This window comes from Chiloscyllium punctatum, chromosome 10, assembly GCF_047496795.1.
Source record: "Chiloscyllium punctatum isolate Juve2018m chromosome 10, sChiPun1.3, whole genome shotgun sequence".
Lineage (NCBI taxonomy): Eukaryota > Metazoa > Chordata > Chondrichthyes > Orectolobiformes > Hemiscylliidae > Chiloscyllium > Chiloscyllium punctatum.
Window position 1 is genome coordinate 83,592,532 of NC_092748.1, and position 27,296 is coordinate 83,619,827.

Genomic DNA, 27,296 nt, shown 5'->3' on the forward strand with positions numbered 1-27,296 from the left:
GTCATGTGGTGGAGGCAGATTCAATTGAGACATTCAGAAGGATGTGAGATAATTATTTAAATAGAAAATTATTCAGGGTTATGGGGAAAAGGCAGGAGAATGGCACTAAATCACAATAGAGAACTGATGCAGATAACATGGATGAATTTACCAGAATGACTCTAAAGGTTAAATTGAGTAGAAAGATTAGATACCAGAATTGCAATCTTTGGAACTTGGATTAAAGGGTTATGAATCAAAGTTTGCAAGATAGTAAGAGAAACCAAAAGAATGAATAGAGAAATCCAAATCCACTGTTGGGTTGCAGACTCTAGTAGAGTCATAGAGATGACTACTAAGGATGTAGTGTAACATTTAGAGTCAGGCTTCCCAGAGTGATTTATGAGTATAAGAAACTTCTATTTAAAGCCAAATTGCAGTTGCTAAATCAATTTAGAAAAACATCTACACTTAAAGGAAGAGTTCAAGCTTCAAACTGTCTTCTAAAAGCTTCAGCTAATGGTGGATCAATTGTTAACTTTAACTCAACAGAAGAGTTTTAAGCAGTAGAATTATTAGGTGACAATGTAACAAAGGAAGATCTCTTGGTGCTAGGTCAGAGATCAGTCAAAATCTGATATGTAATCTGTTTAACTAAAAATATGCAGTAAAATGGATTAAGAAATGGTCACAGAATTCCTACATGGTCCATTAATAAAACAAATCTTGCAACAATTGTACATTTAAATTTAACTGCCTCCAGACAGGAGTCAACCAGGCAAACATACGTTCACTGCATTTATGCCAGTTTCTGAATCCCCGAGAAATCTGTCGATCATTACTTAAACATTACATGAAAATGCTGCACGAATACAAATGCAATAACACAGAATCATAGAATTGCGGCATAGAAAGCGGGCAAATAGCTCTTCATGGACATGGCAGCTCTTTGGAAGAGAAACCGCTGCTTTGCTGAATGCACCAGCATTACTGCCCATCCCTAGTTGCCCTTGAGAAATGGTGGTGAGCTGCCTTCTTGAACTCCCGAGGTCCATTTGCTATTTGTAAACCCACTATACTGCTAGGGAGAGAGTTCTAGGTTTTTGACCCAATGACACTTAAGGAATGGTGACTCAGTCGACTTTTCAAGTCAGGATGGTGAGCAGTTTGGAAGGGAATTTGCATGTACCTACATCCCGTGTCCTTCTAGGTGCAAGAGGTCATGGGTTTGGAAGAAGCCTTGATAAATTTTTGTATTACATGTGGTAGATACTACACAATGCTGCTCCTGAGCATAAATATTGGAGGATATGGGTGTTTTTGGATGTCATGCCAATCAAACTGGCTGCCTTGTCCTGGATGGTTCAGTTTCATTGGAACTTGACTCATCCAGACAAGTGGGGAGTATTCCATCACACTTTGCCTTGTAGATGGTTTACAGGCTTTGGAGAGTCAGGTGGTGAGTTGCTTGCTCTAGGGTGCGTTGTATCCGATATGCTCTTATAAACAGAGTAATTTATATGGTTGGCCCAGTTCAGTCTGTGGTCAATAATAACTCTGAGGATGTTTATAGTGGGGTGATTCAGTGTTGGTAATGTCAACAGGTGATGGTTAAATTCTCTTTTGTTGGTGATTGTCAGTGCCTGGAATGTTCCTTACCACTCGAATGCTTTGGTATTTGAGTGTATCCTGCACACATTGATTTTCTGCACTCTTTGAATCAAAATTTATTTTCACATTTCTCTACATTAAATTTCACTTGCCATGCTTTTGCACATTCCACGAGCCTCTTTATGTCCTCTCAATGTCTATCAATATCTACCTCCTAGTTTCCAAGTACTTTGAAAATCCAAGTTGACGCCATTTATACAGATCAAGAAAAGTAGCAGTTTTTGTACTGGCCCTTGGGGAAACTATTGTATACCTTTTGCTAGTTGGAAAACACTAAATGTAAAATGAGTTCTCCAAATCTTGAAACTCTAACTGAAAAATCAAACGCTGTAATATTCAAAGCAGATTTCCAAAGATTTGAATGATTAATTGCCAAATGTAGAAAATAGACAAAGCAATCCTTAGCATTAAATACTACAGATGCTGAAAATCTCAAATAAAAACAAAAAAGTTCTGGAAATATTTATTAAATTTAGCAATATCCTTGGAATATGTTCTAATAAAAGGCATTGATTTGAAATGATAACCTTGCTCATCTCTGCCAGGCCTGAATATTTCCAACATGTTGGACATTTTTTGAGAAATTGAAGAAATGCCGATCCAGGAATCAACACAGATGAGCGAATATAGTGGTGCTGAATAAGCATACTTGGTGCACGTTAAGACCAAGTATCATATATTTCTAATGGCAACCAAGATGTGGAGGTGCCAGTGTTGAACTGAGGTTGACAAGGCACCAGGTTATTGTCTAACAGTTTCATTTCAATTCACAAGCTTTCGAAGCGCTGTTCCTTCGTCAGGTGAAGTGAAGTGAAGTGGAGCACACAGGCACAAAATTACAGGCAGACAGATCAAATATTGTACAAATGGTACCTATAAATTCTGTGCTGTGTGGTTCTTTTCACATCACCTGACAAAACAGCAGTGCTCTGAAAGCTTGTGATTTCAAATAAACTTGTCAGGCTATAAAATGATCTTGTGGGACTTCTGATCATATACTTTTAAGTAGCAAACGGTGTTTCAAAATGGATAGGCAGCTGCATTTGGAAAACATCTGACTCCACCTTTGTGCTATTACAGGGAGTAAGAAGAAAAAGGTTTTATATGGTATGGACAACTTACATATGGGGAGTTCAGTTTTTTAGAAAGCATTTCTGACTACACAGAGCAGTCTTAAGAAATCCTGACAAAACTAGTGTAAATCTTAATTAGAATTTGAAGACATTTTTTACAAGTGACTCATTTAAGCTACCATAAAGATTAGTTATATTCAAGTTTGTTTTAAAAATTAAAAACTTTCAATTTGATAACCACATACCTCTTCAGTTGCTGCTTGATTTTCTGCTGCCTGTAATACATAACATTAATTCAAGAGAAAAGTTAACAACCTTTGAGCTATAACAACCAAATTCATATCAACTGGAAATGTTGGAACAATATGTTCCCAAACATCTGGATCAAAGGCAGATGTACTGTGTGTCGTGATTGTCAAATAGTAAGAAAAATCACAGTTTTCACGTAGCCAGTATCTCTGTTACTTTGCAAATTTGAAGCAATTCTGTCAAAACAGAGTTTGAATAGCTTGTCTGATGATTTAGTTGGCATATGCTGAACAAATCAGGCTAACCAGTCCCAATTAAATCCAAGATCTCTAATTTGTTAGTTGATCTCAAGTACAATAATCGAGAACTATAGGTTTCTTGGTTTAAGACAGGACGAGAAGTGCAAGGTATGATGGATAAAGCAGATAGCCAAACAAAAATCGTCTCATTGTTATCCAGTGACATACTGTAAAATATCCATCTCTGAGAGTATGACATTAAGTTGGGTTGAAGTACTCCCCATGGTCAAACAATCAGCAAGCACTCAGTAACAAGAAATTTTGTTTATTAAACAGGACACCAAAGGGCGCTGACATCCATCAGCATGAGTATGCAGCATTAACCAAATCTGGAAAGGAGTGGAAAGAACTGGCAAAGAACAAAAGAAAACATACTTCGTATAAATTAACTTACAAATATGTTTCCTGCCCTTACTGATAAAGCTGATAAATCGACAGTGTTAACTTCCCACCTCTCAAGTGAGCAGAAGATTGCAGTTTATAGCAAAGGCTCATGTTCCAGTAACATCTTTAAAATTAAATCTGCAAAGCTTTTGCTTTTCATTTTGCAAATTAAATGTATTTAAAACTGCACAAACTCTACCTACAAATTTGAATTTTCTTGTCATCCATCAATCAAATTTGAATTGAACCATAAACATTCAAGAATATTTCAAACTGACCAATTTGGCCTGTTTTTCTGCCTTCTTTGCAGCCTTTTCTGCTTCTTTTTGCAGCTTCTTTGCTGCCTTCTTTGACTGTGCTGGCTCCTCTGGGACACTGTAGAGAAAAAAAAATGAACAAAATATGGTCACTGCAATGTCTGTTTTGTAGGAACAATTTTTATCATCAGTTTTGTTGCCATCTGTTGTATATTTCATACACGTTTGCGAAGACGTTAAAGAATTCTTAGAAAGGATACTTTCAATTCGACTCAATGTAAAAATGGTTTAATAATTCTGAGATGAATTGTTTTTGTTTGCACTTCAGAAGCTGCATATTTTATCATATTGAGAATTGCTGATGCTTTATTTTACAACCTCCTCAATCAAACAAGTATAATAGACAACAGTAGGCAAATGTGATTACATTCAATTTTCAGGAAACAAACCTAAGAAAATGTTGCTCATGGGATACCAGCTGCAAGGAAAAGAGACAAAAGGAGCAGGTGGTTTAAGTTCAAAATTGCTTTGTTCTTGTTAGTTACCTTGTCATTTCCACCTAATGAATAAGCTGAAATTAGAATGCCCAAGCAGGGGATAACGAAATACAATGTATTGGACCCAGTAGGAGTTGGCACAAAATCTCATTGGACAGGAATAAAGATGACTATTTATTGCCAAGTGACTTTGACACACAAAAACTTGTTTTACAATACCATAAATGCAACTCATTTCTAAAGAACACTTATGTCGTGCAAAGATATCAACAGACCTAATTTCATAGCTCAACTCCCACTCTCATTGTATAAACATTTTTCATATTAAAATTTGCTAACATCCATTCAATATCATGCTAACAATTGACAGAATTCCAGGACCATGTCTCCACACACACGCTATTTGTTCCATTTCCTGTCCTGTTTCAAAAATTATAATTCTAACTTCTTTCAATCAGTCGTATCAAGATAGTAGCAACAAGTTATTTTTTATGGGCACTGGTTACCATTTTGTTTTTGCTGGCCAGACCAAGAAGCATCCTCTTACTCTTCCCCAAATTCTGTAAAACCCAATATATTTTCCACTTTCAATGATGCATCAGCAAGAAATCAAAGCATAAAACATTTCCAGACAACTGCATATGCACAATTCATTACTTATTCTATAATGCTATGGATACTGTTCCAAAATAAAAAAAAATGCTGCTTTTCACAGTACAACCAAACAAAGCTACTAAGGACAACATCTATCTTGTATCCCCTCAAATGACCCAGCACATACTACCTTCCTCAATGAAAATAAACATTTCCAAGCACAGAGCATATTGACTTAAAACCAAGTATTTTCTTAACTTAAGCATATTTCATTACAGGTCATAGTAATTTTTAAAAAAATAATGCTTCCAATTCTGTGTGCTTACCCAGTATCATCCTATGGTATTTTCGCCACCTCCAGCAAGATGCCACCACCAACACATGTTCCCCTCCCCTCCACCGGCAGCATTTCATAGGGACCATTTCGTCCATGACACCGTAATGCACTCCTTCATCACTCCTAACACTTCCTCACTCTATGAAACTTCATCATAGGAGGTATAAGCTTTGCCCATTTACCTCCTTCCTCCTCACTGCCCAAGGCCCCAAACACGTTTCAGGTGACGCAACATTTTACGTGTATTTCTTTCAACCTAGGAGAAAGTGAGGACTGTAGATGCTGGAGATCAGAGTCGAAGACTGTCGTGCTGGAAAAGCACAGGCAGCATCTGAGGAGCAGGAAAATCGACATTTCAGGCATAAGCCCTTCATCAGGAATGAGGCTTGTGGGCCAAGAGGACTGAGAGATAAATGGGAGGGAAGTGGGTTTGGTGAGAAGGTAACTGGGAACATGATAGATAGGTGAAAGTGATAAGTCAGAGAAGAGGGTGGAGCAGATAGGTGGGAATGAAGATGGGCAAGTAGGACCGTTCAAGAGGGTGGTGCCAAGTTGGAAGGTTGGTACTAGGATAAGGTGGGGGGAGGGGAAATGAGGAAACTGGTGACATTCACATTGATCTCGCATGGTTGGAGGGTCCCAAGGTGGAAGATGAGGCATTCTTCCTCCAGGCATTGAGTGGTTAGGGTTTGGCAATTGAAGAGGCCCATGACCTGTATGTCTTTGGGGAGTAGGAAGGGAGTTAAAGTGTTCAGCCACAGGGTAGAGGGGTTGGTCAGAACGGGTGTCCCACAGATGTTCTCTGAAACAATCCGCAAGTTGGCGGAGATTTCTTTCAATCTAGTGTCCTGCGATCACTGCTCATAATGTGGATTCCTTTACACTGGCAAGATTAAACACAGACTGGGTGACTACATTGCAGAACACCACCCTGTCTGTAGGAATGACTCTGACTTTCGAGTTGTTTGCCCTTTGAATAAACATCTTGCTTTCATGGTAAAATTTCTGTCCTGGACTTGCTGCAATTTTCCAATGAAGCACACTCCAAGATCATGGAATAATACCTAATTTTTTTGCTTAGGCACTTTACAGTCTTGAGGTCCCAATACTGAATTCAATAACTGCAGAAACTAACATTATGTCTGTTCACCATTCGTCTTATGCTTTCTCCCTCCCTTCAACAGCCTCATGCTGTCTGGATCTTTATTTGGCTCTCAGTAATCAGGACCCTTTCCCTCCCTTTCACACTTTAACTTATATCCATTTTATATCTCATTTTCTCTATCACCACAATCAACTATCCCTTTGTCTTTTGCACTAATCATTTGTTCACTTTGTTCTTCCTCCACCTGTGAAAAGTATTAAAAAGATCATACCCTTTTCAGGGAGGAAGAGAAGTCACACTGGACTCAAAGTTTTAACTCAATTTCTCTGCACAAATGTCAGACCTGTTGCGCTTATTCAGCTTTGCTCGCTTCTGATTTCCAGCATCGACATTTATGCTTTTAACATCGAAAATTGTTTATTGAACTCATTGCACCAAATTAGTCTAATGACCGACCAGACCAGATATCCTAACCTAATCTAGTCCCACTTGTCAGCACTTGGCCCATATCCCTTGAAACCCTTTTATTCATCTATCCATTCAGATACCTTTTAAATGTTGCAATTGTACCAGCCTCCACTAGTACAATTGTACAAGCTTCCTCTGGCAGCTCATTCCGTACACATACCACCCTCTGTGAGAATAAGTTGCCCCTTAGGTTCCTTTTAAATCTTTCTTCTCCCACCCAAAACTTATGCCCTCTAGTTATGGACTCCCCCGCCCTATCCATGCCCCTCATTATTTTATAAACCTCTGTAAGATCACCCCTCAGCCTCTGACAATCCAATCTATTCAGCATCTCCCTATATATCAAGTTCTCCAATCCTGGCAATGTTCTTGTAAATCTTTTCTGAACCATTTTAAGTTTTACAAAATCCTTCCTAAATGAGGGAAACCAGAATTGCATGTAGTATTCCACAAATGGCCTAACCAATGTCCTATACAGCCACAAAATGACCTCACAACTCCACTACTCAATGCACTGACCAATAAAGGAAATCATACCAAACTCCTCCTTCACGATCTTTTCAGCAGACTTGATTTTAACAAAATAAACTTTGTTCAAGCATTGTATTGCTTGTAGGTTTTCAGAACAGATTGAGAATAAGATTAGAGAAAATTAATTGAATTGCCAGAATGTCAGCATACATTCCAAAAAACAGGACCTAAACTGAAGACAAGTTGGACAATGAGAAACATAGATGATAGAAGCAGGAGGAGACCATTTGGCCCTTCGAGTCTGCTCTGCCATTCATCACAATCATGGCTGATTGTCCAACTCAACAGCCTAATCGTGCTTTCTTCCCATAACCTTTGATCCCATTTGCCCCAAGTGCTACACCTAGCCGCATTCAATGTTTTGCCACTAGCTCCTTCCTGTGGTAATGAATTCCACGGGCTTACCACTCTTTGGGTGAAGAAGTGTCTCCTCATTTCCATTCTAAATGGTCTACCCCGAATCCTCAGACTGTGACCCCTAGTTCTGGACACATCTACCAGCTGGAACATCCCCTCTGCATCTATCCTGTCTGGTCTTGTTAGACTTTTAGAAGTCTCTATGAGATTCCCCCCCGACCATTCATTGAACTCCAGCGAAAATAATCTTAACCTTGTCAATCTCTCCTCATACATCAATACTGGCATCCCCAGAATTAGAGTTGAGTGTGTGGTGCTGGAAAAGCACAGAGTCAGGCAGCTTCCGAAGTGCAGGAGAATCGACATTTCAGGCTTCAGCCCTGAAGTGTTTCCTGATGAAGGGTTTATGCCAAAACATCGATTCCCCTGGTCCTCTGACGCTGCCTGACCTGCTGTGCTTTTACAGCACCATACTCCTGACTCTAATCTCCAGCATCTGCAGTCCTCACTTTCTCCCATCTCCAGTATCAGCCTCGTAAATCTTTGCTGCACTCCCTCGAGAATGAGAGCATCCTTCTTCAGAAAAGAACACCAAACCTGCACACAATCTTCTAGGTGTGGCCTCACCAAGGCCCTGTATAACTGCAACAACACATCCCTGCTCCTGTACTCGAAATCTCTGACAATGAAAGCCAAAAAACCATTTGCCTTCTTTACCACCTGTTGCACTTGCTTGCCTACCTTCAGCCACTGCTGCACACTCCTCTCTCCCAATTCACAGTCATTCAGGTAGTCATCTGCCTTCTTGTTTTTGCTTCCAAAGTGAATAACCTCACATTTATCCAAATTATACTGCATCTGCCATTGATTTGCCCTCTCACCCAACCTGTCCAGGTCATGCTGAAAGGACCTCGGCATCCTCGTCACAGTTCACCCTCCCACCCAACTTGATATCATTTGCAAACTTTGAGATGCTACATTTTGTTCCTTTATCCAAATCATTATTATACATTGTGAATAGCTGGGGTCCCAGCACTGATCCCTGTGGCACCCACTAGTTACTGCCTGCCAGCTTGAAAAGGAACCATTAATTCCTCCTCTTTGTTTCCAGTTTTCTACCCATCTCAATATATTTTCCCCAATCCCATGATCTTTAATCACAAAATAATCTCTTATGCAGGACTTTGTCAAACGCTTTCTGATAGTCCGAATGTACAACATCGCCTGGCTCATCCTTGTCAACTCTACTAGTTACGTCTTCATAGAATTCCAACAGATTTGTCGAGCATGATTTCCCCTTCATAAATCCATTCTGACTGTCTGATCCTGCCACTGCTTTCTAAATGCTCTGTTATGAAGTTCGTGGTAATGGATTCAAGAATTTTCCCCACTACCGAAGTTCGGCTTACTGGTCTATAGTTCCCTGTTTTCATGAAAGAGTGATGAGGATTCACAAAACCAGACAAATGAAGGAAAACCATTTGATGGTGGTTGGTGTTGGATGTGATTATGCAATACGGATACTGAGGCTTTGAAGACATCTAACTATAATTTTAAAACACAGGTGCTGAGGAACCCAAAGCTATATTATGTGTGCAAAGATAACAAGTAATTGGTGAACAGGATTCAATACAGGATTGAATAACAGCAACAGAGCTTTCAGATGAGCAAAAATCTATGGAGAGTGGAGGATTGGAGGCCAGCCAAGAGGTTAGATTAGATTCCCTACCATGTGGAAACAGGCCCTTCAGTCCAACAAGTTCACACCGACCCTCCGAAGAGTAACCCACCCAGGCCCATTTCCCTCTGATTAATGCACCTAACACTATAGGCAATTTAGCCTGGCCAATTCACCTGGCCTGCACATCTTTGAACTGTGGGAGGATACCAAAGCACCCGGAGGAAACCCACGCAGACACGGGGAGAATGTGCAAACTCCACACAGACAACTGCCCGAGGCTGGAATCGAACCTGGGACCCTGTGCTAACCACTGAGCCACCATGCCACCCCAAAGAGGGCATTAAAAGAGCTGAATATTGTAGAAACAAAGGTATGAACTGAATGTTTCAGTTGTGGATGGGTTGAGGTATGGGAGTTGGATAATATTATGGACAGCATGAATCCATGCTACAGTGAAGATATGTGGACTGAAGTTCAGCTCTGGATCTAGTTACATGCTGAGATCGCTTGCAATCTGATCAGAGAGGGAGATGAAATTTATGCCAACGTCAAATGCCCAGCTCATTTGACAAGGCTGAAGAGAATGAATGGCTTAAGTTTTCAATGGCTAATTCAAAGAAACTGTGTATCATTGATGAACCAATACCAGACAAGGTGTATGACAACAGAAGCAATGGAGAGATCAAGATTAATGGCAGAGAGGTGGAGCTGGATCTGAATGTCCACCCCCATCCCAAATGATATTCTAAGGACATCAAGCAGGTAAGTAATAGCAATGAGTCAAAGATAAATCATCAGAGATACAAAAGCTGACAGTATTCGACAGAAGAGAAGCTGTTCATGGAGATGCTGGCTATAAGTTGATTGGGAACAGCTTAACTAATGAAGGCAGTTCCACAAAGTGTAACATGAGGTGAGTAACTGGTAGGAAGATGATGTGAATGTTAAAGTTGGCAAATTTGAGGAGCAAATGCAAAATGCACATTCCCTCTTTTGTACAAAATGCAGCTTTTTCTTGTACGTCAAATTGCTTTTCTAAATTAGGGATAAACATAATCTTTATGAATTTGTTAACAGCTTAAATAACAGAGTTAAAAATCACACAATGCCAGGTTATAGTCCAACAGGTTTATTCCTGTTGGACTAAAACCTAGTGTTGAGAGATTTTTAATTTTGCCCACGCCAGTCCAACATCACCACCTCCAAATTTTAAATAACAGGAATAGATTATTGAAATCCTGGAATCTTTTTCACTGTCACTCCTTGACATTGTTGAATTATAGCATATAATTGAAGATGTAATTGTATGTACTCACTTTTATCTCATATCTCTTTACCACAATCGTGCAGCTGAAACATGACCTTCTACCCCCCCCTTGTTGTCACGTATAAAAGCCTTTACATTTGCCTTTAGGATTATTTTCCATCTTTGGTCCCAACAGATTTCAATTATCTTAAACATTACTGGCTTCATAAATGAACCACAAAATATTCTAACATTCTTTATTTTGAAAATAAACCACTATAATATGAGAGGACATTTACCTTTATTTCATTCAGTTATTAGACCTCAGTATCTGACCATGCTGCATATATTAGCTTTGATACAATCTTGTCAAATTTATGACTAGGCATAACAATTAAATTGTTTTCTTTAAAATCCAGCTGCTCAAAGTTGTGAATTGCTACACCTGCAAGTTTTATGAATGGTGAGACCATAACAGAAATTTCATGTTCAAGCTTCCTCCGATAAACAGGAAAATCCTAGCAGTGATTTCCTTCACGTAACACTTACAGAAATGCCTGAAAAAAATCTTGCTAGCAATAAAATCCAGTATTAGAATCTGGCAAAATGCCAATCAGGACTCCACTCCAAAATTAATATGACAATGTTCAGTTCTGCTGTTTATAACAGTGACCCTTCACACTCTTTTAAAGAAACACAAATATAAAAACACAATCACCCAGATGGGTCACTGAGAGATCACACCAAATGGAGAGAGACCAGATTGAGCATGCAGATTTTACTCAATTTATCTGATTCAATTATTCTATCTATTTTGTTATTCCATCAATTAATCTAGGTAACTTGAACACCCTCAGTCAAACAAGTTAGATGAGCAAGAGGTCCAATGACCCAAATGCAAAAACTACAGTTCTGAATTCAGTGTTATCTAATTTAAATTACTAAACCCCATTTGTCTTATTTTAAATCACATCATCTATCTTTTGGAAAATGTACTTAACGTACAGTCATTCGGAATTTGCTATAAACTGATGTGGTTTCTTTCTTATAGATAAATGTTTTATGATGAAGCACCTTAGGTTGGGCAAATGAGACGAGATAAATCCAGAATACTTCTCCAGAATCCCAGATATTAGGAACAGAAGAGATGCATTTAAATTAATGAAAAGTCAGTACATCATAAAGATTTTCTTTATGTAATAAGTGATTTTAAAATGTCGGGATTACCTGCTGGGTGAGTAAGAAGCAAAACAAAAGATACTTTAAATGGAGGTGGACATGTTAATGTGAAAGTGTACCAGGCCAGTAACTTTTACTTGTCTCTGTCGTGGCCTGTGCGATTCAATCATACAAGTAGTTATTTAGAGACTGCTAAATTTTTATCTTAGCAAAACAGAACAGTTCGATTTTGTAGATTCTTCTTCTGGTAGAAAAGACAGCACCTTTCTAATATTTTCCTCTAACCTAATTCCGTGGGAAATCAGTTCTACACTCAATTCATAATGCAACTCAGAATAATAACCACTCAAGGTATTATATCCATTAGAAAAGCTCAGATTAGACAAAATAATTATCATGACAAGTGTTTAAAATGGACTAATTCTATCCAAACAGGAACCGAAGATTTTTTGTGTGTACTGTATCGGAGATCAAGCATTTACCAATATGTGCCAAGAATTTACCAAAATAAACAGAAAATCATTTTGAAATATGAACTGCATAGAAAAATGCTCCTCCTGTTCCTGCTTCCATCAATCATTTGACAACAGACTTGGAGTTTGCCTCACAATGGTTGAAACGATAAAATAGACTTTATAGCATTTTGTTGTCTTTTATAAGATTTGTTAGGTTGGATTCACTCTAATACTTAACACTTCTATAAAAATGTTGCTGAGAGGTGCTGGAAGACTGGAGGTGGGCAAACATGGTGCCACTATTTAGGAACAGTGGTAAGGAAAAGCCAGGGAACTACAGACTGGTGAGCCTGACATCGGTGATGGGCAAGTTGTTGGAGGGAATCCTGAGGTAAAGCATTTAATGCATTTGGAAAGGCAAGGACTGATTAGGGATAGTCATCATGGCTTTGTGCGTGGGAAATTGTGTCTCACAAACTTGATTGAGTTTTTTGAAGAAGTAATAAGATTGATGAAGGCAGAGTAGTGGATGTGACCTTTCTGGATTTCAGGAAGGCATTCAACAAGGTTTCACATGGTAGACTGGTTAGCAAGGTGAGATCTCATGGAATACAGGGAGAACTAGCCATTTGGATATAGAAATAGCTCAAAGGTAGAAGATAGAAGATAGAAGCTGATGGTGGAGGGTTGCCTTTCAGACTGGAGGCCTGGGACCAGTGGTGTGCCACAAGCATCGGTGCACCACAAGGATTGGTGCTGGGTCCACTGCTGTTTGTCATTTATATAAATGATTCGGATGTGACATAGCAGGTATAGTTAGTAACTTTGCAGATGACATCAAAATTGGAGGTGCAGTGAATGGTGAAGAAGGTTACCTCAGAGTACAACGGGATCTTGATCAAATGGGCTAATGGGCCAATAGGCAAAGGAGTGGCAGATGTAGTTTCATTTAGATAAATGTGAGGAGCTGCATTTTGGAAAGGCAAATCAGAGCAGGATTAGAGGGTCAGAATTAGAGGGCATAAGTTTAGAGTAAGAAAGGAAAGATTTAAAAGGGACCTAAGGGGCAACCTTCTCGTGCGCAGTGTGATGCATTTATGAAATGAGCTGCCAGAGGAAGTGGTGGAGGCTGGTACAATTACAGCATTTAAAAGGCTTCTGGAGGGGCATATGAAGATGGAGGATTTAGAGGGATATGGATCAAATGCTGGCAAATGGGACTAGATTAGGTTAGGACATCGGGTCGAAGTGGACGGGTTGGACTGAAAGGCCTGTTTCCATGCTCTACCTCTCTATGAGTCCATGCTTTAAATGTTTGGGTTATTGTTTTCTGTTCTAAAATTCAAGTTTCTTAAGACATTGATTACTGGTGGGTAATTGTTCCCCTCATGGAACTAATCTTAATTTCTGAAGATGCACACAGCTGCTCTGCGCAGGGTGATCAACATCAGCACACCAGCTGTGGCATTGACTTCCAGTTCAGGGAGTCATTGCCATGCACTGACTTTGGAGGCCCCTGAAGCTGGGAAGGAATTTAGAGGAAATACTGCCTACCAACTTGAAAAAGACTAATTTACATCTATTCTCTGATTTCTGTTTGCTAATCAATCCTTCATCCACGTTAATACGTTATCTCTTATGACATAAGCTTTTAATTTCTGTAATTAACCCTTGATATTCCACCTCATCAAATCCTTTTAAAAATTCAACTGATCATACATCCATTGGTTCCCTTTTGTCCACAGTACTTGTTATGTTCTACATTCATTCAGAGAGAGCCTTTAGCGTTATTCTTTTATTCTCTTTGTAAATCTTAATCTTACCTGTTAGATGACTCTTAGAAATGGGAGGACATGATAAATACTTTCTATTCCTGTCATAGTCTGTTTATTATTTCCCATAGTAATACCTTTCTCTTTGAACCTGAGCTTATTTTTTGATTTACTGCATTATTCCAAATTTGAAGCCTTGTTTCAGTTTAAAATCTTCTCTATTTCACCTGCTACGCAATTGGCAAAGACACAGGCCCCAGCACAATTCAGGTGGAGGCAATCCCATCAGTGCAGATTCCACTTTCTTTAATAATGGTGCACATACTGGAACTCATTTCTGCCAGAACATTCTTTTAGCCACAAACTAATTTCTCTGATCTGATTTGTCAATGCGAATTCACACGTAGCTCAAATAATAATGCAAAGATTATGACCTTTAGGTTCTCTTTATTAATTTGTTATCTAGCTCCTCATTCTGATAACGCACAACTACCTTCTTTGTCCTGCCTACATTGTTAGTATCTACACAGCCAACAACCACTGGATCCTCTCCCTCACATTGCAAGTTCCTTTCCAGCTGTTAGCAGATGCCCTGAGCCCTAGCACCAGGTGGGCAACAGACACTTTTGGACTCATGCACTTTGCTGCAAAGAACAGTGTCATTCTCCCTCGCCATATGTCTTCTTAATCACCTCTTGAGTGGTTTAATGTAACATGGTCAGCTAGTTTATCCTGCTGTCACTCCCACTCTCACCCAGCTAAGTTGACGGATTGCACATCTACAAAGTATAAGATCTGTCATCTGGGTCACCTTCCCTCCCTCACTCAGTGTCACACTGTCCTGTCCCTGAACACTGATTATCAGAATAATCCAACCCAAAAATTCTGACTGTCATCAAATATAACTAGTCTGGTAATTCTCCCACTCTTTACTTGTACATATATTCCCCTAGGTCTGTCTGTTCCCAGAGCTCTATCTGAATTGTACCCTTTAGATCTTTGTTTGTAAACCAAATGCTTTCTACCTGTGTTAAATTTTTATCATGCGTCCACCATTCCACCAGCTCTTTCACAATTCATAATACTTCCAAGATTTGTCCTCTACATAGCTTGATTGTGCCCTGTACACCCAAGTCTAAACCATAAATAAGGATCAGGAAGAGCAACGTGCTAATACTGTGCGATGGGGAATTCCACTGTATATGGTCTAGTCCAAACAAAGACATTCATTATTTTCTGTTTCTTGTTCACTAATCATTGTTGCATTCATACGCTTTTTATTTCACCAGTTTCAATTTTGCTGATGGGTTTACTGTATAGCATTTTATCAAACGCCCTTTGGAAATCGAACCCCCTATCTTCCTTTAAAACCTACCCAAAAAAGTACTGCTTTGGTAAAGCTTTTGACGATATTCCATAATGCATAGCGGAGCGTCAAATATTGTTCGATAACACATTTGGGAAATGCTTTCAGGCATTTTACTATACTAATAACCCTATATAAATGCATGTCAAAAGACTTAAGACACAGCAGTGGTGTTCCTACAAATAAGCCAGGTGAGTTGGACCGAAGGGTCTGTTTCCATGCTGTACATCTCTATGACTCTATATCGCCTCTACCAGTGGTGTATTGTAACATATTTTTAAAAAGTTGATTTAAAATAATTACAAATACAAGTTATTGGTGCTCATAGGGGTCAGTGAGTAGGAGGGGATTCCCATGGAATCATAATAATTTGGGTGGGGACCAGGGGAATTCCCCAGGATCCTAGTGTGTTTTGGTGCTCAGCTTGGGGGAAATTCCAATAACTCTTGGAGAAACAGTGAGAAGTTTGTTCATGTGGTGGGGTAGTTGAGGGTGAGGAGGAATGCGGGATATGGGGTGGGGGAGAATGTGGCAAGGGAAGTGGGTTGTGATATGGGATGTGGGGGAGGGAGTGGTGTGGTGTGGGGATGATGTGTTGTTGGCGGAATGTGGTGGAGGGGGTGAGGGGGGCAATGTGGTGGAGGGGGTGAGGGGGGCAATGTGGTGGAGGGGGTGAGGGGGGCAATGTGGTGGAGGGGGTGAGGGGGGCAATGTGGTGGAGGGGGTGAGGGGGGCAATGTGGTGGAGGGGGTGAGGGGGGCAATGTGGTGGAGGGGGTGAGGGGGGCAATGTGGTGGAGGGGGTGAGGGGGGCAATGTGGTGGAGGGGGTGAGGGGGGCAATGTGGTGGAGGGGGTGAGGGGGGCAATGTGGTGGAGGGGGTGAGGGGGGCAATGTGGTGGAGGGGGTGAGGGGGGCAATGTGGTGGAGGGGGTGAGGGGGGCAATGTGGTGGAGGGGGTGAGGGGGGCAATGTGGTGGAGGGGGTGAGGGGGGCAATGTGGTGGAGGGGGTGAGGGGGGCAATGTGGTGTGGTGTGACGGGGAATGTGATGTGGGTGGATGTGGTGTGGGATGGGGGGATGTGGAGTGGGTGGATGTGGTGTGGGACATGGGGAACGTGGTGTGGGATGGGGGGAAATGTGAAGTTGGGGGGGGATGTGGAGTGGGATGAGGGAACATGGAGTGGGTGGATGTGGTGTGGGGGGGGGAAATGTGGAGTTGGAGGATGTGGAATGGGATGGGGCGGATGTGGAATGTGATGGGGGGGATGTGGAATGGGATGGGGAGGGATGTGGAATGGGATGGGGAGGGATATGGAATGGGATGGGGGGGAATATGGAATGGGATGGGGGGGGATATGGAGTTGGGGGATGTGGTGTGGGACATGGGGAATGTGGAGTGGGGGGGGGATGTCGTGTGGGATGGGGGGGCACTGTGAAGTGGGGGGGACATGGAGTGGGATGAGGGAACATGGAGTAGGTGGATGTGGTGTGGAGGGGAAATGTGGAGTTGGAGGTTGTGGAATGAGATGGGGGAATGTGGAGTTGGGGGATGTGGTGCAGTGTGGGTGGGTATTGTGGTGCAAGGTGGGTGGGGGAAAGTGTTGCAGGGTGGGGGGGGGGTTGTGCTGTGGGGTGGGGGAATTTGGTGCAGTGTGGGGGGATGTGGTGGGGGGAAAATAGTGCGGGATGGGGGGGATGTGGCGCGGGATGGGGGGGATGTGGCGCGGGATGGGGGGGATGTGGCGCGGGATGGGGGAATTGGGGGGATGTGGTGCGGGTTGAGGGAGGTGGTGCGGGGATGGTGTGCGGAGATGTGGTGCGGGTGCGGGGTGGGGGGGAATATTGTGGGGGGTGGGGGGAATGTGGTGCAGGGAGGGGGGGTGTGGTGCAGGGTGGGGGGGGAAGTGGTGCGGGGTGGGGGGGGGAAGTGGTGCGGGGTGGGGGGGGATGTGGTGCAGGGTGGGGGGGGATGTGGTGCAGGGTGGGGGGGGATGTGGTGTGGGGATGTAGTGCGGATGGGGGGGGAATGTAGAGTGGGGTGGGGGGAATGTAGAGTGGGGTGGGGGGATGTGGTGCGGGGTTGGGGGGGATGTGGTGCGGGGATGTAGTGCGGATGGGGGGATGTGGTGGGCAGTGGGAGGGGGGATGTGGTGGGGGGTGGGGGGGGATGGGGATGGGGTGTGGGGATGGGGTGGGGTGTGGGGATGGGGTGTGGGGATGGGAGTGGGATGGGGTGTGGGGTGGGGTGGGATGGGGTGTGGGGTGGGGTGGGATGGGGTGTGGGGATGGGGTGGGGGGTGGATGTGGTGCGGGGTGGGGAGATGTGGTGCGGGAAGATGTGGTGCGGGAAGATGTGGTGCGGGATGGGGGGGATGTGGTGCGGGGTGGGGGGGGGGATGTGGTGCGGGGTGGGGGGGGGGATGTGGTGCGGGGTGGGGGGGGGGATGTGGTGCGGGGTGGGGGTGGGATGGGGTGCGGGGTGGGGGGGTGGGATGGGGTGCGGGGTGGGGGGGTGGGATGGGGTGCGGGGTGGGGGGGTGGGATGGGGTGCGGGGTGGGGGGGTGGGATGGGGTGCGGGGTGGGGGGGTGGGATGGGGTGCGGGGTGGGGGGGTGGGATGGGGTGCGGGGTGGGGGGGTGGGATGGGGTGCGGGGTGGGGGGGTGGGATGGGGTGTGGGGATGGGGGGTGGGGTGGGAATGGGTGGGGTGGATGGGGTGGGAATGGGTGGGGTGGATGGGGTGGGAATGGGTGGGGTGGATGTGGTGCGGGGTGGGGAGATGTGGTGCGGGATGGGGGGTATGTGGTGCGGGGTTGGGGGGGGTATGTGGTGCGGGGTTGGGGGGGGTATGTGGTGCGGGGTTGGGGGGGGTATGTGGTGCGGGGTTGGGGGGGGTATGTGGTGCGGGGTAGGGGGGGGTATGTGGTGCGGGGTAGGGGGGGGGGGTATGTGGTGCAGGGTGGGGGGGGGGGGATGTGGTGCAGGGTGGGGGGGGGGGATGTGGTGCAGGGTAGGGGGGGGATGTGGTGCAGGGTGGGGGGGGGGATGTGGTGCGGGGTGGGGGGGGGGAATGTGGTGCGGGGGGGATGTGGTGCGGGGTGGGGGGGGGGGATGTGGTGCGGGGTGGGGGGGGGATGTGGTGCGGGGTGGGGGGGGGATGTGGTGCGGGGTGGGGGGGGATGTGGTGCGGGGTGGGGGGGGATGTGGTGCGGGGTGGGGGGGGGGGATGTGGTGCGGGGTGGGGGGTGGGGATGGGGTGCGGGGTGGGGGGGGGATGGGGGGAGATGGGGTGCGGGGTGGGGGGGAGATGGGGTGCGGGGTGGGGGGGAGATGGGTTGCGGGGTGGGGGGGAGATGGGTTGCGGGGTGGGGGGGAGATGGGGTGCGGGGTGGGGGGGAGATGGGGTGCGGGGTGGGGGGGAGATGGGGTGCGGGGTGGGGGGGAGATGGGGTGCGGGGGAGATGGGGTGCGGGGTGGGGGGGAGATGGGGTGCGGGGTGGGGGGGAGATGGGGTGCGGGGTGGGGGGGAGATGGGGTGCGGGGTGGGGGGGAGATGGGGTGCGGGGTGGGGGGGAGATGGGGTGCGGGGTGGGGGGGGGATGGGGTGCGGGGTGGGGGGGGGATGGGGTGCGGGGTGGGGGGGGGATGGGGTGCGGGGTGGGGGGGGGATGGGGTGCGGGGTGGGGGGGGGATGGGGTGCGGGGTGGGGGGGGGATGGGGTGCGGGGTGGGGGGAGATGTGGTGCGGGATGGGGGGAGATGTGGTGCGGGGTGGGGGGGGGGGGGGGATGTGGTGCAGGGTGGGGGGGGATGGGGTGCGGGGGGGATGGGGTGCGGGGTGGGGGGAGATGTGGTGCGGGATGGGGGGAGATGTGGTGCGGGGTGGGGGGAGATGTGGTGCGGGGTGGGGGGGGGGGGGATGTGGTGCAGGGTGGGGGGGGATGGGGTGCGGGGGGGATGGGGTGCGGGGTGGGGGGAGATGTGGTGCGGGATGGGGGGAGATGTGGTGCGGGGTGGGGGGAGATGTGGTGCGGGGTGGGGGGAGATGTGGTGCGGGGTGGGGGGGGGATGGGGTGCGGGGTGGGGGGGGGATGGGGTGCGGGGTGGGGGGGGGATGGGGTGCGGGGTGGGGGGGGGATGGGGTGCGGGGTGGGGGGGGATGGGGTGCGGGGTGGGAGGGGATGGGGTGCGGGGTGGGGGGGGGATGGGGTGCGGGGTGGGGGGGGGATGGGGTGCGGGGTGGGGGGGGATGGGGTGCGGGGTGGGGGGGGATGGGGTGCGGGGTGGGGGGGGATGGGGTGCGGGGTGGGAGGGGATGGGGTGCGGGGTGGGGATGGGGTGCGGGGTGGGAGGGGATGGGGTGCGGGGTGGGGATGGGGTGCGGGGTGGGGGGGGATGGGGTGCGGGGTGGGGGGAGATGGGGTGCGGGGGGGGAGGGGATGGGGTGCGGGGTGGGGGGAGATGGGGTGCGGGGGGGGAGGGGATGGGGTGCGGGGGGGGATGGGGTGCGGGATGGGGTGCGGGGTGGGGGGGGGGGATGGGGTGCGGGGGGGGATGGGTTGCGGGGTGGGCAGGGGATGTGGTGCGGGGTGGGATGGGGGGAGATGGGGTGCGGGATGGGGGGGGGGGATGTGCAATGCGGTGGCTCAATGGGAATCCCCGGGGGTGGCTGATGCAATGTCGCTCTGATTCGTGCCGATCGCCTCCCTTCTTTCTGACCACGATTCCATGTGCCCCAGCGCTTACCCTCCGGTCTCTCCTTTTGTCATCGTCTCGATTTCGTGTATTTTTGTTTTGGGAGAAGGAGTAAGTCAAACAACAGTGTTAAGGACAAATCTGTGCAATGTATTCGCCGCGGTTCACCAGCCTCCCCTTCCGGTCTGCACTAACCGGAAGTGAGCGAGGGCCACACCAACTGCCGCTCCGGGTGCAACGGACGCTTCCAAGGATCGATCCGGCGGCGGGACAGAGTCTCCCAGTCACTCGGCGCGGGGGGGGAACGGACTCAGAAACGTTTCAATGTTTGAGCCTGAACTCATGGAAGCAAGAAAAAAATGTATGGTTTCGAAGAGGATTCTCTAGTGCCGGTGACTGTGCAAAAAAAACTCGCCCGGCTCAGAACAAACTTTCATCCTCTAACCATAGACCTAAGCCTGGGGAAAAGATTGTGACTATTCCACTCTGTCCGTGCCTCTCATGGATATATTTCTTCCAGGTGGTTCCTTAGCCTTGATGCTCTCGTGCAATCAACCTATCCTTAATATTAAAACACTCCAATCTCGGCAATATCCTAGTGAACTTCGTTTGCACCCTTTTTAAATCCTCCAAAACCTTCATATAGTGCCGGACCAGAATTGCACACCGTACTCCAAATGTGGCCCTATACAGTCTTAAGTCTTATACCGTTGCAATATGACTTGCCAACTTTTATAATCAATGATGAAGGCAAGCATGCTGTACGCCTTCTTTACCAATTTGTCCTGCCATTTTCAGGGAGTTATAGACTTACACACAAGATCCTTCAGTATATCAATGTTTTTAAGGATCCTATTTACCAAATACGTGCCTCTTGCATTTGACCTCCCAAAGTGCATCACCTCACAGTTGTCCAGATTAAACTCCACTCAAATTTCCAACTGATCTATACCCTTTCACAGTTTTCCTCACTAACCACAACTCCACCAATTTTTGCAAGCCTATAAACGTACAAATCAGTCCACCTGCATTTTCATCCAAATCATTTATATATATTACATTGATTCAACATTGCAGCATTGATTCATGAAGAGCACCATTGGTCCAAGACTTCCAGTCAGAAAAATAACCTTCTACAATTATCCTTCTATGACCTAGGCAATTTTGTCTTCAAGTTACCAACTCACAATGGATTGCTTATGACTTAATCTTCTGGATCAGCTTACCATGAGAGATCTTATCAATTAGTAAAGTCGATGTAGACAACATCTACTGATTAACATTTCGGGCAAAAGCCCTTCATCATGAATGGGCTTTTGCCCGAAACGTCAATTTTTCTGCTCTTTGGATGCTGCCTGACCTGCTGTGCTTTTCTAGCACCACTCTAATCTAGACTCTGATCTCCAACATTTGCAGTCCTCACTTTCGCCTAACATCTACTGATCTTCTCCCATAGCTCTTTGTGGTAAGGAGTTCCAAAGACTTTCAAACCTCTGAGAGAAGAAATTCCTTCTCATCTCAATCTTAAATTGGTACCCCTTTATTCTCAGACCATGACTTCTGGTTCTAGACTGTCCGTGAGGTTCTAGTTCTAGACATCCTCTCAGCATTTACCCTGTCAAACCCCTTAAGAATCCTATATGTTTCAATGAGATCACCTCTTGTTCAAGGATATACATCCCTTCGAAAAGATAGGCAGGTGGGCAGTGGGGACAACTTATATAGAATCTGTGTGGGTAGAATTGAGCAACTGCAAAGGTAAAAAAAAATGGTTGGAGGTAAATATAGGCTTCCAAATAATAGTCATGATCTGGAGCGCAAAATACACCAGTAGATAGAAAAGATGTGTAGGAAAAGCAGAGTTACGGTGATCATGGGGAATTTCACTGAGACTGGGAAAATCAGATTGGTACTGGATTGCAAGAAAATGAATTTGTGCAATGTCTACGAGATGGCTTTTTGGATCAGCATGTGGTGGAGCCCACAAGGGAACAGGCAATAATGAACTTAGTGTTGTGCAATGAGGTGGACTTGATAAGGAAGCTTAAGGTGAGGGAATCCTTAGGAGGCAATGATCATAATATGATTGAATTTACTCTGCAATTTGGGAGGGAAAAGATAGAATCAGAAGTAACAGCTGAATAAAGGCAACAACAAAGGCATGAGGGAAGAACTGGAAAGAATTGACTGGGCGAGAAGCCTCGTTGGAAAGACAGTAGAAGAGCAATAGCAGGAGTTTCTGGGAGTAATTCAAGAGATATAGCAGAGATTCATCCGGAAGGAAAATAAACATGGTACAGGGAGGGTGAGGCAACCATGCCTGACTAGGGAAGTCAGGGATAGCATAAAAGCAAAAGAGAAAGCATATAATGTAGCGAAGGGCAGTGTAAAACCAAAGGATTGGGAAGCTTATAAAGACCAACAGAGGGCAACAAAAAAAAGGAGGGAGAAGATTAACTATGAGGTGAGCTAGCCAGTAATATAAAGGAAGATGGTAAGAGTTTCTTAAAATATATAAAAGGCAAAAGTGGCCACTGAGCCGTTGGAAAATGACACTGGAGAGATAATATTGGGGAGCAAGGAAATGGCTGAGGAACTGAATAATTACTTTGTGTCAGTCTTCACAGAAATTCAAGAGAGTGAGGGGGCAGAGATGTGTATGGTGGCCATCACCAAGGAGAAGGTGCTAGAAGAACTGAATGGCCTGAAGGTGGATAAGTCACCTGGACCAGGTGGATTACATTCCAGAGTTCTAAGGGAGATAGCTGAAGAGATAGCAGAGGTGTTAGTGGTGACCTCTTAGGAATTGCTAGAATCAGGGAGGGTCCCAGAGGACTGGAAAATCACTAACATGACACCCCTGTTTAAAAAGGGAGTAAGGTAAAAGACAGAAAATTACAGACTGAGTAACCTAACCTTGGTTGTGGGTAAGATCCTGGAATCCTTTGTGAAGGATGAGATTTCTTAATACTTGAAAGTGTATGGTAAAATAGGGTAAAGTCAGTATGGTTTCATCAAAAGAGGTCATGCCTGACAAATCTTCCAGAATTCTTTGAGGAAATAACAAGCAGTTTAGACTAAGGAGATCACAGCAGGTCAGGCAGCATGCATGCAGAGAGAGCAAACTAACATTTCAAGTCGAAATGACACTTCATCAGAGCTGATGTGAAGTGTGGAGGGGACAGCATTTATGTTGTAGTTGAGGGTGGTAGTGGAGCATAGAGTGCTGAGAGAGAAAGGACATTGATAGTTCAGATTAAGTAATTGGAAGTTTGTGAATGGCAGAACAATGATGTGTCTAAGTGCCAGATTTGAAAGAATAGACAGTCCCACTGGGATGTGGGGAGGGGACAGAGAATGTAATAAGGAAAGCTAAAAGAAAAGGAAGCAATGGGAGTTGGTTCATCATTTGAAGATGTTGAACTCTTGTGTAAAGTCCCTAGTCTGAATATGAGATGCTGTTCCTCCAGTTTGCGTTGTGATTCACTGGAGGGCATGCAATCAGGACACTGTGTTAAAATGACCAGCTAAGGGAAGTGTTGAGGACCATTTCCAGCCTCTGCTCAGCAACCTCCCATTCACTTCTTCTGTTCTACACAAAGGCCGTTGTCAATTATGCAGCAAATTGAAATGAAATCCTCTTCAGCAGCAAGCTTCTTGGAGCAGTCAAAAGACGCCAGCTAGTCATAGGTCGCTTATAACTGAAACTGAAGGCCTGGTGTAATTCAGAGACACCAATTCCAATACAAGGTCAATTTCCCGCATCGAGTTTGTGGTCCCTCAATTCTTAGTATATCATTTGGAGCCTGTTTCCAATTTGGTCTTGTTATTGGGCAAGTTCACACTTGACATGCAGAGTTGTTTATAGACCTGCTGATCAGAGTTCAGGACTACCATGTTCCAGTATGGAGGAAGGACAAGGATAGCAAGGTAAGGGATTTTTAGATAACGAGGGAGGTTGTGAACTTAGTCAAAAGTAAAAAGATGTATGATGCAATAGCTGATTGAACAAATATTTCATATGACTATTGTGGCATTGTCTTTTTAGTTGCATTTCCTCACTTAATATTTGCCTCATACATAATATTTCATTTACTTTGTCAAAATAAAAATCTCTTAACTCTCCCAAAGTGTTGCTCACAGTATCTGAGCCATGTTATTTTGCATTCTTTGCATATAAGCTCTGTTGATCTGATGTCTGCTGTTTTGGTTTCTCAGTGAATTCTATTTATTAGAGTTTTATTTATATATTCATAGGAGAGTATGGAGACTTCCTGTGTTCAACACTGAGCATTAGGCCTAGAAAAGAGCCTATTGTACTCTATGCTACTTCCCCCACCCTCCTCTCACTTATCTCTCCACTCTGCAGGCACCCTGCCTCTATTCCTGATGAAGGGCTTTTGCCCGAAATGTCGATTTTTCTGCTCCTTGGATGCTGCCTGACCTGCTGTGCTTTTCCAGCACCACTCAAATCTAGACTCTGGTTTCCAGCATCTGCAGTCCTTGTTTTTACCTATTAGGCCTAGAAGTCATACCTCAATCTTGGAGGTATTGGTATGCAAAATCATGTCGATAGTTGTATAGCCTTTCAGGAAGCAATGACTGTGGACCCCTATATCTGTGCTATTTTCTAATCTTTGGTTTTTGTATATTGTTTTGTTACTCCCTTACTATGTCTATTATAGTTGATATTTCTCTTAAATCACTACTTTATGTTACTTGTTTTCTGTGCTCTGATTCTCTCCTTGTGTGTTTGCCTCATGTTCTTTCAGTGTTGTGTCAGCTGCATTTTTGTGGTTGTTGGTGCTTTCTCTAAGTTCTGTAAATTTCTGCCATGGTAGTCATAGTGTTGTTAAATTATCCCCCAAAATGTCACATAGGCCAACGTTTAACTCTTTCACCCAAGGCACCATCTATAGCATATGGTTTGATGCTATTTTCAGTGCCTTCACCAAAAATTGACGCATTATTCTTGAAAACACAGCAACACTAGTTGTTTCTGTTCATTTGTTACTATTAGACATCATGCAATCACTTGCACTCTGAAGTACTCTCAGAATCCCTGGAATGGATCTCTCTGAAGGAGTTAAAAAGATAGAATCTGTAAAAGTACATCTACCTGATTTTGCCAGATTCTAAAGACCCTGTGCTTTCTCACTGCAGCACCATACAGAAGAGGAAAACAAACAGATTAGAATGTTCCATCAAGAGAGAAGCTCGCACGTCACCTTTTGTCGAAAGATTGATATTGAGGGATTCGGAAATGGCTAATGGAAATTGAATGCAAGATACATTTGAAAGAGAAGGAACTAAAGCAGAGTTCTATAATAAATACTGGTGAGTTGCCAGTCAGCTGGCTAATGTTGTGCCTTTATTTAAAGGCTATAAGGAGAAGCCGAGAAACTTTAGGCCGGTGAGGATTCTGAGGTAGAATTTATATGCGTTGAGCATAAAACATAAAACAGTACAGCACAGTACAAGTCCTTCAGCCCTCAATGTTGTGTCAACCTTTGATCCTACTCTAAAATCAAACTAACCTACATACCCTTCATTTTACTATCATCCATGGGCATATCCAAGAGTTGCTTAAATGTCCCTAAGGTATCTGACTCTACTACATTCCACTCACCCACCACTCTTCGTATGTAAAGAACCTACCTTTGACCTCTCCCTAAAGCCTCCTCCAATTATCCTTTCGTGATAACCGTTTCCACCCTGGGAAAAAGTCTCTGGCTATGCACTCTATGTTTCTCATCATCTTGTATACTTCTATCAAGTCACTTCTCATCCTTCTTCGCTTCAATGAGAAAAACTCTAGCTCTCTTAACCTTACTTCATAAGACTTACCCTCCAGTCCAGGCACCCTCTCTAAAGCTTCCACATCTTTCTTATAATGAGGCGACCAGAACTGAATACAGTATTCCAAGTGTGGGCTTTATAGAGCTGAAGCATAGACTCGCAGCTCTTAAACTCAATCCGTCTGCTAATGAAAGCCAACACAGTATATGCCTTCTTAACAACCCTATCAACTTGGGTGGTGACTTTGAGGGATCTATGGACATGGACCCCAAGATCCCTCTGTTTTTCCACACTGTTAAGAATCCTGACTTTAACCCTGTAATCTGCATTCAAATTTGATCATCTAAAATGAATCACTTCACATTTTTCCAGGTTGAACTCCATCTGTCACTTCTCAGTCCAGCTCTGCATCCAGGAGGAGAAAGTGAGAACTGCATTCCTGATTCCTGATGAAGGACTTACATCTGAAATGTTGATTCTCCTCCTCCTCGGATGCTGCCTGACCTGCTGTGCTTTTCCAGCACCACACTCTCAGCTCTGCATCCAGTCAATGTCCCGTTGCAATCTACAACAGCCCTCCACACTATCCACAACTCCACCAACCTTCATGTCATCAATAAACCTACTATCCCACCTTTCCACTTTCTCATCCAAGTCATTTATAAAACTCATAAAGAGCAGAGGTCCCAGAACAGATCCCTGCGGAACACCACTGGTCATCAAACTCCAAGCCAAATACTTTCCATCTACCACCAGCCTCTGTCATCTATGGGCCAGCCAATTCTGTATCCAGACAGCCAAATTTCCCTGTAACCCCTGCCTCCTGGCTTTCTGAATGAGCCAACTTGGGGAACCTTACCAAACACCTTGCTAAAATCCACATACACCACATCCACTACTCACCTTCACCAATGTGTTTTGTCACATACTCAAAACCATGCTGACTATCTCTAATCAAGCTATGCTTTTCCAAATAATCATAAATCCTGTCTGTCAGAATCCTCTCCAATAATTTGCCCACCACCGATGTAAGACTGACTGGTCTGTAATTCCCAGGGTTATCCCTATTCCTTTTCTTGAACAAGGGAATAACATTTACCACTTCCAATCATCTGGTACTACTCCAATGCACAGTGAGGATGCAAAGATCATCACTAAAGGCGCAACAATCTCTTCCCTCGCTTCCTGTAGTAACCTTGAGTATATCCGTCTGGCCCAGGGAACATATCTATTCTCATGTTTTTCAAAATTTCCATCACCTCCTCCTTCTTAACATCAAACTGTTTGAGCATATCAGCCTG

The 27,296-nt window shown here is 45.0% G+C and overlaps 1 protein-coding gene across 1 annotated transcript in view; it reads right to left on the reverse strand.

Moving 5' to 3' along the window:
• Positions 1–20,410, reverse strand: part of dars1 (aspartyl-tRNA synthetase 1) — an 84,747-nt gene extending 64,337 nt beyond the window's left edge. The window contains exons 1-3 of the mRNA XM_072579695.1: positions 20,248–20,410; positions 3,934–4,030; positions 2,969–2,998 (exon numbers count right to left, since the gene is read on the reverse strand). Coding sequence (XP_072435796.1) covers positions 2,969–2,998; positions 3,934–4,030; positions 20,248–20,270 — 150 coding nt within the window. The 5' untranslated portion in view covers positions 20,271–20,410. The remainder of the gene's footprint in view (positions 1–2,968; positions 2,999–3,933; positions 4,031–20,247) is intronic.
• Between the last annotated feature and the right edge of the window lie 6,886 nt (positions 20,411–27,296).